Source organism: Pleurodeles waltl, chromosome 10 (assembly GCF_031143425.1).
Source record: "Pleurodeles waltl isolate 20211129_DDA chromosome 10, aPleWal1.hap1.20221129, whole genome shotgun sequence".
NCBI lineage: Eukaryota > Metazoa > Chordata > Amphibia > Caudata > Salamandridae > Pleurodeles > Pleurodeles waltl.
Window position 1 is genome coordinate 46,863,955 of NC_090449.1, and position 13,349 is coordinate 46,877,303.

Below are 13,349 nucleotides of genomic sequence, written 5' to 3' on the forward strand. Positions count from 1 at the left end.
AGAGCAACACATAGCTCCAACCCCCCAGTCAGCAAAGCCTGGCTGCTACTCACACCATGTTGACAGCTACCCACAACACTTTCCTTGCTCCTCGCAAACCTCCCCAATGCAAATGGAGCTCTTGGCACAAAACTTTAAAAGGTAAACCTTCAGCAGGACTAATCTGGGACCGTATCTGACCCACGCTCCACTTCTGTCAGCCTGAACTTTTGACTTTGAACTGGCACAGCTCGATCATATAGACCTAATTGATGCTATCTGCTATTAGGCGATATATTGCAGTTAGTCTTTAAAAATTCATAACTTCCATTCTAGTGATTTTTCTTGTGTTGTGTTTTCATCTTATTACTGTTTGCATGCTGCATAAATGCTTTACACATTGCCTTTAAGCTAAGCCTGAAATGTTCTGTGCCAAGCTACCAGGGGGTAGCATAACATAGTCACTTTTTGTGGTTCATCCTACAAGAAATTGGGGATGTTGCTTGACTGTGGCATTACACTCCAGTCAACAAACAACCTAATTTCTCACAGGGAACAACAAAGTAGAAAATTGCATTGTCCTAACAATTCACACTTTCTGAGGAACACTCATAATTTGCAGGCATGTATCTTCTTAATGCTTCCTTAAAAAGTAATTGTTAGACTTGACAGCCTTAGGGTGGTCACCACTAACTTTTTGCCTGCCTCCCTCCACTTTTTAGATACTGTTTGTGCTGGTTTTAAGACTCTGCACACATTACCAGTGCTAACCAGTGCTAAAGTGCATATGCTCTCTCCCTTTAAACATGGTAACATTGGATCATACCCCATTGGATTATTTAATTTACTTATAAGGCACTAGTAAAGTGCACTATATGTGCCCAGGGCTTGTAGATTAAATGCTACTAATGGGCCTGCAGCACTGATTGTGCCACCCACTTAAGTAGCTCCTTAACCTTGTCTCAGGTCTGCCATTGCAAGACCAGTGTGTGCAGTTTCACTGCCAATTCGACTTGGCATTCAAAAGTACTTGCCAAGCCTAAAATGTATCTTTTTCTACTTATAAGTCACCGCTAATGGTATGCCCTAAGTAACTCATAGGGCAGGGTGCCATGTAGGCAAAAGGCAGGACATGTACTTGTGTAGTGTACAAGTACTGGTAGTGTAAAATTCCTAAATTCGTTTTTACACTGCTCTGAGGCCTGCTCCCTTCATAGGCTAACATTGGGGCTACCTTCAAATAGTGTTTGAGTGGTAGCTGCTGATCTGAAAGGAGTAGGAAGGTCATATTTAGTATGGCCAGAATTTTGATACAAAATCCTGCTGACTGGTGAAATTGGATTTAATATTACTATTTTAGAAATGCCACTTTTAGAAAGTGAGCATTTCTCTGTGCCTTACAATCCACGTCTGGCTGGGTTCAGTTGACAGCTCCCTTGTGCATTCACTCAGACAAACCCCAAACACAGGATACTCAGCCTCACTTGCATACATCTGCATTTTGAATGGGACTTCCTGGGCTGGGAGGTTGGAGGGCCGGACACTTACATGTTAAAGGACAGTAGCCTGCCCTCACACAAAGGACTGCTATGCCCCCTACTGGGACCCTGGCAGACAGGATTGAACTGAAAGGGGACCTTGTGCACTTCTAAGCCACTCTTTGAAGTCTTCCCACTTCAAAGGCACATTTGGGTATTTAAACAGGGACTCTGCCCCTACCAATGCAGACACTTCCTGGAGAAGAGAACCAGAACAAGAACTTGCATCCTGCCAAGAAGAACTGCCTGGCTGCCCAAAGGACTCACCTGACTGCTTTCTGTGAAGGACTGCTCCCCTGCTGTTGCTTTCTGCCTTGCTGCTCTCTGGCTGTGGTGAGAAGTGCTCTGCAAGGGCTTGGATAGAGCTTGGCTCCTGTTCCCTGAAGTCTCAGGACCACAAAGACTTCATCTCTTCAAGAAGGATTCCTTGTGTGGCAGAAATTGACGCACAGCCTGCCAGAAATGATACACAGCCTGCACCACAGTAAAAAATTCACTGCACGTTGAACCGGAACGACACAGACTGACTTCGCAATGAGAAGATCGACGCAGTGCCAGCGTAGCGACTGGAAATTCGACGCACGGCCCACTGGATCAACGCAGCCAAGTCGGAACGATGCAGCCTAACTTCCAGAGAGGAATCAACGCAGCAGTAGAAATTTCCATGCAACGCCCACCGGATCGATGCAACCCCTATGACTTTGTCCTATCAGCACCGGAAATCCACGCATTGTCCCCGGGGCATCCGAAAACCCCACAACCCGAAGAGGATCCACGACTGAGCACCGGAAATCGACACACAGCTGTCCCTGCCTGAAAACTAAACAACGCATCCCCGTGTGGAGCCCAAGAAATTTACGCACACCTCCTAGTTTTCCACGCATATCCTCCTCTGCAGTTCTTTGCGGACACTTTGAATGTGAGACATTCATTGCTTTTAAAAGACTAAAGACACTTTATATCACTTTTACAGAGATATCTCAACGTATACTTATGGCATTTTAATCGTTTTGATCTGCATATTATCAGATAAATATTATATATTTTTCTAAACACTGTGTGGTATATTTTTGTGGTGCTATACTGTGTTATTGCATGATTTACTGCCCAAATTCTTTACACGTTGCCTTCTAAGTTAAGCCTGACTGCTCAGTGCCAAGCTACCAGAGGGTGGGCACAGGATAATTTGGATTGTGTGTGACTTACCCTGACTAGAGTGGGGTCCTTGCTTGGACAGGGGGGAACTTTACTGACAACCAAAGACCCCATTTCTAACATTGGTGATCAGCGGTGAAGATAGGACTTGTATTTGTGCAGTGACATACAAAAGCTAAGTGTTCACTACCTACTCACAGTTGAAGGTCAACTTAAATTGTTTTATCTTTTTCTGAAATTTTGTTTTCTACATGATATTTTAAGTAAAATCCTCATTCAAAATCTCTCTGGCTGGGTCTCAAGCAGCAGATGAAGATTTTGATCTGGCCATGCTGGAGACCTACACTGTTAAACAGCTGAAAGGGTTCTGTAGGGATATGGGAGTATCCACCCAAGGTGCCTCCAGGAAGGAGGAATTCAAGTGGCGATGAGGGCCTGGGCAGAAGCACAATCAGAGGAGGATGTTGAGGAGGAGGGTCCAGAGGAAGGCCCCTCAGAGGATTTTTTGCCATCAGTGGAGGATGTTACCACTGTAATTGTGCCCCCTGCCAAACCAGGGAGCAGTGCCTCTGATCAGGGCCTGATCGCAGCGGAGAGGAGAGAGGAGAGAGAGTTTCAATTGCAGATTGCAAGGTTAAAAATGTAAGCTGAGAGAGCTGAGGCTGCAGATGAGAGAACCTTGGCTGAAAAGAAACTTTTGTTGGCTCATGAACTGAGTCTCAAGGAGCTGGAAATCAAGGCAAAACAGTCTGAGTCCAGCAGTGATAGTGGCAGCATACATGCAGGACCTGTTGGGGATAGAAAGGTTCGTATACCCAAAAATGTGGTGCCTAGTTTTGTGGTGGGAGAAGAACTGATAAGTGGTTGACTGCATAGGAAGTTGCACTAAGGGCTCATGGGACCTCTGAGGAGCAATGGGGGGTGGCCTTGTGGTTATATGTACCAGCAGTGGGGTGGGACACACTACTAACACTAGATCCACATGATCAGAATGTCTATGCACCCATGAAAGCCGCTTTACTGGCCAAGTTTGGTCTGACCCCTGAAAAATACCTACAGAGGTTTAGGGACCGCTCCAAACTTTCCACACAGACTTGGGTACACTGTTTTGAAGTGTCCAACAAGGCACTGAATCGACGCAGCGCCTGCCGCGCGGTAGAGATTTACACGCAACACCCACCAGATCGACGCAGCCCCTGTGACTTTGTCCTGTCAGTGCCGGAAATCCACGCATCATCCCCGGGGCGTCTGAAAACCCAACAACCCGAAGAGGATCCATGACCGAGTGCTGGAAATTGATGCACAGCCATCCCTGCATGAAATCTAAGCGACGCATCGCCGTGTGCGGCCTGAGAAATTGACGCACACCTTCTTGTTTTCCATGCATCTCCTCATCTGCGGTTCATTGCAGAGATTTTGAACACGAACCTGGCACTTTGCGCTTGAAAGAGACATTTATTGCTTTTAAAAGACTTAAGACACTTTATATCACTTTTACAGGGATATCTCAACATATACTTATTGCATTTTAATTGTTTTGACCTGCATCTTATCAGATAAACATTATATATATTTCTAAACACTGGGTGGTGTATTTTTGTGGTGCTATACTGTCTTATTCCATGATTTATTGCACAAATACTTTACACATTGCCTTCTAAGTTAAGCCTGACTGCTCAGTGTCAAGCTACCAGAGGGTGCACACAGGATAATTTGGATTGTGTGTGACTTACCCTGACTAGAGTGAGGGTTCTTGCTTGGACAGCGGGTAACCTGACTGACAACCAAAGACCCCATTTCTAACAGTAATGCAGAGTCTGCCTTGTGAAAATATCGAAACTCAGCAGTTTCCTACATCTTAGAGTAGCAATAAAATATTGGCTTACTCAAAACATGACCAAACAATGTAAGTACCAGCTAAGCATCTGCATCTATTTTTGCAATCAAAACAATCCTGTATGCTCATGTCCCCACCTTTTTTCCAAATATCACACAGTACACCCAAATGTTGCTATTAATGTGGTTGAAGTTTTACATATGGACTACAAACAAATTAATTAACCTATAAAAGTAGCAAAGTCAAAATATCTGTGACCAATATTTTGAGTGTACATAGATAGAAAGTAAGGGCACGATGTACTATATACTACTTGCAAAATACTGATCGCAGTTTGAGATCAGTATTTTTAGGAACAGTATATCATTTTCTGAACTAAAGGGGACCGAGGCCAGTGAGGCAAAATGGTGGATGCATTTTGAGCTTGCTCTGGTCAGCCACCCCGTTATCCGTGAAAATTACTGTCAAGGCGTGTCATCCAGCACAGCAATCCTGCTGCTTGCAACCCTGCAGAGGAATGGAATCGAATTATGTGAGTCACTTCAACGACTGGCGCTGAAAATGACCGAAGTAAAGACTCAGTCTGAGATCACGCGGATGGAGTAAGGGCCGGCAGAGAAGAGAAGCCACGCCATGACCGAAACAATCTCAGCTCTTCAACTGCAACAGTGAGACTACTGAGCGAGCCAACACGGATTCTGACACACAATGGCAGTTTGGTGGAGCGAGAGCCTGTTCAGCGCAGTAGTGAGGAAAACTGGTAAACGCAGGCTGCGAGAACTGGATCTCCAGCATTCACTGTTATTCCCAGCATATCCGCGAGTTGCAGCAGAAGGAACAACACACTCCTTTACATCACCAGAAGACAAGTGGAGATGGTTGGAAACAACTGGACTTGATAATTCAAAGTCCCGCATTCCAAAACAACAACGCAAGTGTTGTGGACCCTGGCTAAGATCTTGACACCTCTCTATAACAATACCAGACCTAGAACAAATCACCATGGAACACAATCAAGCACTGAAAGAGGCCTCTCCCCTCAATGGCACACCACATTTCTACAGCCCAGATACCAGGAATCAACACTCCTCTGACAAGGAGAGTTCGGTTGCGACATGGCCGTGGGGAGTAGATTTCATCCCCCCACCGGATGTCACTCCACAAACAGCACATACTGATATTAAAATTCTTCCCTCTTTATGACTCACTGTTAACATAACTTTTCCTGGCTTATACACTGACATACATTGTCCTGTTTCAAACTAATTGTACTGCACAATGCCTGCGTCCAGGAGACCTGACTACCCTGGTTAATCACCAGTGCTGCTACATAATGGTAAGAAGTGGCTATATCAATGCAGAAGTTGGACAACAATGAAACTCCAAGCTGCCTAGACCTGTCTCGATGGAGACACGGACACCCTACCTTACCATGTACACATGAGGTGACCTCTATTTTCTAAATTTTCTCACCCATATGACTTACCTATTGCATCAACTGTACTTGAAGACCTACCTGCCAACTTCCCCCCTTACTAGTGTTACCTAATGTGCTTGGGCGGCCACTGGTTCTTGTGTACTTCCCCTTCGGTATTTGCCCAACTGCCCCTTAACCCACACATTATTTTTAAGACTTCCCGGCTTAATCTGATATGACACTATGACACACAGTAAGATACCGACTTGAAACTGCGTTCACACCACCAGCAGACGCTATGCAATATACTCATACCTCTGAAGGCATGCTGCGCATATTGCCCTTCTACAAGAATCCCATCTAACAGCTTTAGAAACCAAGAAACGTAAACATCGCTGGTGTGGTCAGATATACACCGCCATTTACTCTCCCTAGGCTAGCGGGGCCCTGATATGGGTTCATGCTGGGGTTCCCTTAGTGAAGGAGGAGGTTGAGACAGTCCCGGAAGTTAGATACGGGTTTGTGAGAGGACGCCTTAATGGCCGCAATATACTTTGGTAGCATATATGCTCCTAATACTTATCAGACCGCCTTTTCAACTCAAATTTCAGGAATCCTAACCCAATGGGGCTGAACTCCCTGACTGTTGTGAGGGGACTTCAGTAGGCTCCGAGACATAATACTTGACCTCTCATTTCCTCCATTACTTCGCACAGCGGCGACGTCTAACATTCGCACCTGGTTACACAACTGGACCCTCCTGGACATTTGGTGCATCTGCAATGTATCCGCCAAAGTTTATTCCTTCAACTCACATGGTCTCCATATGCGTATAGACAGGTTACTTTGCACTACTAACATTGCCCACTCCGTAACACAAATTGATTTACTGGGGCCCACTCGCTCAGATCATAATCCCCATTTCCTGCACCTAGACTGAGACATTGACCCCCACCAGTACCCACATGGCAGCTACAACCAATAGCACTTGAGGAATATGATAGACAACTATATTGAAATTAACGAGGGCTCTGTAGACACACGATCCACAGAGTTGTTCACCTTTAAGGTGACCCTTAGCGGTCACTGTATGGGACTAACTTGGAACTTTCACAAGAAACTAGACTGGGAAGAAAGATCAGTGGAACAGCAGTTATTGCAACTTGAGAACAAGGTAGTGCAAAACTCAAATAGTCAGCTGGCACCCGCCGCGGCTCATAGAGAGCTCACTGGGTTTCGAGACCAACTACGCTGTCTAAACTATGCAGCACACTCAGGTAAGACACATGCCACAGCTGACAGGGCTGGCTCCCCTCTGGATTGTTTGATAAGGCAAGAGAGACCCCAACGACTGATGCAGGCATTATGGGATGGGACAGGTACAATAATACACACACAAATTTAAATACATGACGAATTTCACAAAAATTACTCTGCTCTATACCGCTATAATTTGACAATCTCCTTAGATGCTATCGACTCCTTCCTGTCTGCTCTACCCTTGCCCCACACTATGCTGGAACAACGATTGGAACTTAATGAGCCCCTAATACTTGACCTAGCCAAGGCATTTGATTACTAGACTGGCCCTTTCCACTCTGAGTTCTGACAAAACATGGTTAATTTGCTATACACCACACCAAGGGCCAGAGTATGCATGGGATCCTTGATATCCACCTCATCAATATTGAAAGGGGCACACGAAAAGGATGCCCCCTGTCCCCACTCCATTTTTCCATAGCCGTGGAACCCCTGGCCATCGCTCTCCGCACACAGGGTCAGGAGTGGGGCATACCCATGGGTGGTGATGTACACACAGTCTCCCTTTAAGCTGATGACTTTCTCATTTAAATGCATGACATTTCTTTTCTTCCCACATCCATCACCACTACCTTTACCAACTGCGATATTATCGGGCCTTTAGGTGAATTGGACTAAATCCTTCCTATTCCCATATGTGGTCGACACACCTGACCCTGGCCAGATCCCCACTGCTCCTTCCCTCCACTGGCAATCAGACACCTTCTGCCACCTAGGGATTCAAATATATCACTCAGATAATGATTTACCTTGTGGGAGGAGTATGGCCTGCCTCCTGGAGGCTTCTTGTTACATCGCTCCATCATCAGTGCACTGGAGGAATGACTCTCAAATCTCCCACACATCTTACAATGCAGTATTTACATATTTTCAGCACTGGTAGACATTTGGGCCCTGATTTATACTTTTTTTGTGCCACATTTCCATCATTTTCTGATGCAAAAGCAGCGCAAACTTACAAAATACAATTGTATTTTGTAAGTTTGTGCCGTTTTTGCATCAATAACTGTGTAAATCAGGGCCTTTGTGCACTGGCTAGCAGACTCCTTAAGACTAGGGCTCTGCAGAGTTTGTGGAGTTCTGCTATGCGGAACTCTGTGAAGTGATGAAAAAGCTCTGCTTTCCGCAAAGTTGTGCAAGCGGCAGAATGTGTCACGCCGTTTGAGCTGATTTTTTGCACGAGGTGTTTGTCTCACGCTGAAAAAAAATGTGCGAACAGCACCACATGCAAAATAAGAGCACCTTGCTTCTTTTCTGCCACTCAAGAAGATGTTCTACCTGAGTCACAACTTCCTCAACGTGAACAGAAGATTTCTTAATGCAGCCGGTAGCGACCATCCACGATGCCAGCTTTGAAAAAATCTCGCTGTGAGGTGGTGATTTTCCTCACTTGTGCTTGCCAACTTAACATTGGGGAGCGCAAACGAGATAAAAACTCCTCTCCGCTATGCAGACTTTTTTGGAACTCTGCGCTCTACCTGGAACGCTGACTGTGAAAAACTCTGCAAACTCCGTGAGTGGAGTGGAGTTCACTGCCCACCCCTACCTAAGACAACACTTCCCCACCACTCATATCACTTTGCAACCACTGGGAAACTGATTGGGCACACTGCACACGGACAAACAATGGTCCAACCTGTTAGAAAGTCTGACAAAGTGCCATGAAATGCTAGGTTTTGCCTTATCCAATACTGTATTATACAACATGCCTACTTGACACTTGATAATATTAATCAATATTTCCATCTCACTGATGCACACTGCCCACTTTATCACTTACTAAATGTGGACCTACTGTATATGATTGGGTCATGCCTGGCAATACAGAACGATTTGGATCATATTGTAGGACAACGATTGCAACACTGTGTGAACTGTACAATTCTGATTATGTGGGAAACGTGTGTTGGGGCTGTTCCATAGGACTAAAAAACACTGTGTCACTATGAGATTTCTAGATTTAGGACTTATACTAGCTAAGGGACTCATCACTTGTAGATAGTGGTCACCAAACCCTCCCACATATGAAGCCTGGCTAAAATCAATGATGGTCTGGGCTCAGGTGGGAAGTATTGCCCTTCGCAGGGTGGATGCTCTCAGCCTCATTAAATACCCCAAAGCCACTAATTGGGATGCAATATTCATAGAACTACATACACCTTTTTTACTGTGCCCATGCACGAACCTAGCTCACCATTTGGAAACACTACAAATACGAAAGAACATTTGTCCCCACTTAACTAGCAGAAAACACAAGTCCAATTATTAACAAAGCCAAATCCTTACATTAGCTCATAGTTCAATTGGTTGGTCATCAGTTGTCTAACCATACCACACGATAAGTCCCCCACCAGATGACTATATACAAACTCACATAGAGGTAACAGTATGGATGACCCTTAAATGCATATAGCAAGAATTACATCCCCCCTCCTTTTATTATTTGTAATGTTGCCTTTTTTTCTCTCATTGATTCACTCCTCGTTACAGCCTTATCACAAACTGGTTGACTTCTTTTAATAGTTATTAAAATTTATACAGGATCTACTGAGACCAGGCAGTTATTATTGTGCAAGTGTTGGACAATTGTACTGTAACGTATACTATTACCAAAAATCCAAGTTGAACTTCAAACAACCATGTTGTAACATAATTACTAACACTGTAAAGGCATAGGCCCTCATTAAGACATTGGCGGTAACTGCCGCCTACCGCCACAGCGACGGCCGCCAACATACTGTCGCCATGGCTACCAGCCACCCACCCACTTTATGAGCCTCGACGGAATACCGCCAGAAGGCTTGCAGAATACCACCAAGAGTCATGGTGATGGACGGTGGTAAGGTGGCGCTGCAGTCAGCAGCAGCGCCATGCCAGCAAAACACTGCGTACCATATCATGAGCAATGAAACGGCCTGGCAGTGTTTTGCTGGGGGACGCTGCTGCTGAGAGCAGCACCCCGTCCTGTCTACAGTCGTACGACCCCCTGCAAGCAGGTAAGTTGGGTTCTCTGACAGGAGAGGAGGTTGGGGGGTGTTGTGTGCATGTGTGGTGGTGTTGTGTGTGGGGGGGGTCTGTTTATGAATGCGTGCATGCAGGTGTTTTGCGCTGAATGAGTGCGTGAATGCCTGAATGTGAGTGTACGTGTATGTGTGTGTTGTGATGAGGTGTGTGCGACAATGTATGTTAGTGTATGTTGCAGTGTGTGGTTATGAATGTGTGCATGCGTGGGAGGATGTGAGTATGCGTGTGTGTATGTGTGTAGGTGTGTTTGCGTGTGGGTGTGGATATGTGCGGGGGCTGGAGTGGGAGGCAGAGGGTGGGGGAGAACTCTGGGGACGGAAAGGGGGCGGGGGAGATAGTGCTTACTGCCATGGTTTACCTGGCGGTACGCTTGCCACAAAAACCATGGCTGTAGGAAGGGTCATAATCCAGAGGGTGGGATTGTGACGGCTGCCAGGCTGGGGACTAAAGTCTCCAGCCCACCGGCCATTACCACCCTAACGGACGGAGTGGTACATTTGTCATAATTTAGGAAAAGGTACCGCCAGCCTGTTGGCAGTATCTTTCCCCAAATTGCCTCCAACCGCCAGGGTCGTAATGAGGGCCATAGTGATATAAATGCTTAATAAAAAACAGATTAAAACAAAAATAATAATTTTCTGAACCAACCTATGTATGAATAGGTAAGTTTGGAAGATTAAGGCCCGAATTTAAGAAAAGTGGTGCTGCATCCAATGCTGCGCCACTTTTCTTTCGCCCATTAGCGCCTCCCTACCAACACCATGTGTGTGCCTTATTTATTAGATAGCACACCATGGCGCAGGGTAGGGGCAATAGTGTCAAAACTTTTGATGCTATTGATGTACTGTGCAGGATTAGCACCAACATTTTGGTGTTAATGGTATGCTCCCTTTTAACGCCTGCTCTATGCAAGTGTTAAAAATAACCACTAAAAATAGTGTGGTGGAATCTCTTAGATTCCACTGCTCCATTCTTATAGTCCTTGTTATGGAGGAACATCCCCCTTGCATATATTATGCTATTAGCAGGCGTAATGTGACACAAGGGGTTACAAAGAGGCACAATGCATACATTGTGCCACTTTGTAAATATGGCATAATACATTTGGCCTCGTTGAGCCACAATAGCTTCATAAAGAATGATGCTAATGTGACCCAAGGAGGCGCTAGGCTCTCTTAAATTTGGGCCTAAATTTCTGAGTGGGTCTCAGTCTGACCTATCTAATTATTATGCAAGAGGTAGGTTAAAAATTGTGATTCACTCTGTTTGCAGGTCGTCCCAGGGATAGTGGCCTGCTGGACCACTACCTACTCACAAACCAAATATATATTTAGCAGTAACTTTCAAGCAATTTCAAATACAAATTTACACATTTAACATTAGTTAACATATTTTTTTTAAATAAAACAGTATCTAAACCTCCCAAATATTAAAAAAAAAACACCCACAAAATCAAATATATTAAATAGGTTAACAAATCTACACCAATTACTAAACAATTTTAAAATATTACATAATTTGAGCAAATATAGATTATATAACTAACTACTCACCCAATTACCCAGTAAAACCCACAAACAGAAAAAATATAAAGAATAGTATCAGTAAAAATAGTGACACGTGCATATAACTAACACTTACAAAATTAACATTAAAGAAAAATTAATAGTAAATACACAGACATTTTAAACACAATAACATTAATTTAATCTGAAAATAAACCTTACACCCCACAAAACATATGAACAAAATTACAGTACTGTAAAAACGTTAACTACATTGATATAAATACATTAAATAAATTAACAAAAATAACAAAATACATATTTTAAACATCAATAATATAATTGATAAAAAGAAACAAGTGAAATAGTTATCATAAATCTTTGATTTCTCAATATGTTTATAATCTTAACAGTACCACCATGATAGTAGAGCCACAACCTATTTTGGAGATAATATTCAGGATCCATACTCATTTAGGCTACAAACAACCAACACCCTTTAAATAATTAACCAAGTATGTTCATGAATGTCATAAATGCTATATAAATGATACATGTGCAGCAGCCCCTTGCTTGACAATCCAGACGGCAGTTTGGGCCATGAAAGTGTTAAAAAGCACTTTATAGATAAAAAAAACAGAGCACAGTAATCCTGACTAATACAACTTTATATGACTATTTTTATTACTAAAAGGAGTAGGATAAAGAATCATATGTATTTAGTGGCCTCTTAACACACATAGGCCCTCATTAAGACATTGGCGGTAACTGCTGCCTACTGCCACAGTGATAGCCGTCAACATACCGTCGCCGTGGCTACCAGCCACCCACCCGCATTACGATCATCAACGGAATTCCGCTAGAAGGCTGGCGGAATACTGCAGACGGTCCTGTCGGCTGACAGCGGAAAGGTGGCGCTGCTGTCAGCAGCAGCGCCACGCCAGCAAAACACCACCTACCATATCATGAGCAATGAGACGGCCTGGCAGTGCTTTGCTGGTGGACGCTGCTACTGACAGCAGCGCCGCGTCCCGTCTCCAGCCGGATAACCCCATGCAAGCAGGTAAGTCGGGTTCTCCGACAGGAGAGGTGGTGGGGGGTGTTGTGTGCATGCGTGGGGGTGTTGTGTGTTCGAAGGTGTATGTTTATGAATACGTGCATGCGGGTGTGAGCCGCATTGAATGAGTGCTTGAATGCTTGAATGTGAGTGTACGTGTATGTGTGTGTTGTGATGAGGTGTGTGCGACAATGTATGTTAGTGTGTTTTGCAGTGTGTGGTTATGAATGTGTGCATGCGTGGGAGGATGTGAGTATGCGTGTGTGTATGTGTGTAGGTGTGTGTGCGTGTGGGTGTGGATATGTGCGGGGACAGGAGAGGGAGGCAGAGGGTGGGGGAGGACTCTGGGGATGGGAAGGGGGCGGGGGAGATAGTGCTTACTGCCATGGTTTACCTGGCGGTACGCATGCCACAAAAACCATGGCTGTAGGAAGGGTCATAATCCAGAGGGTGGGATTGTGACGGCTGCCAGGCTGGGGACTAATGTCTCCAGCCCACCGGCCATTACCACCCTGAC

The 13,349-nt window shown here is 44.7% G+C and overlaps 1 protein-coding gene across 1 annotated transcript in view; it reads left to right on the forward strand.

The window, feature by feature from the left end:
• Positions 1-12,747: 12,747 nt before the first annotated feature.
• LOC138262357 (extracellular calcium-sensing receptor-like) overlaps positions 12,748-13,349 on the forward strand; it is a 135,120-nt gene continuing 134,518 nt past the window's right edge. The window contains exon 1 of the mRNA XM_069212256.1: positions 12,748-12,838. Coding sequence (XP_069068357.1) covers positions 12,748-12,838 — 91 coding nt within the window. The remainder of the gene's footprint in view (positions 12,839-13,349) is intronic.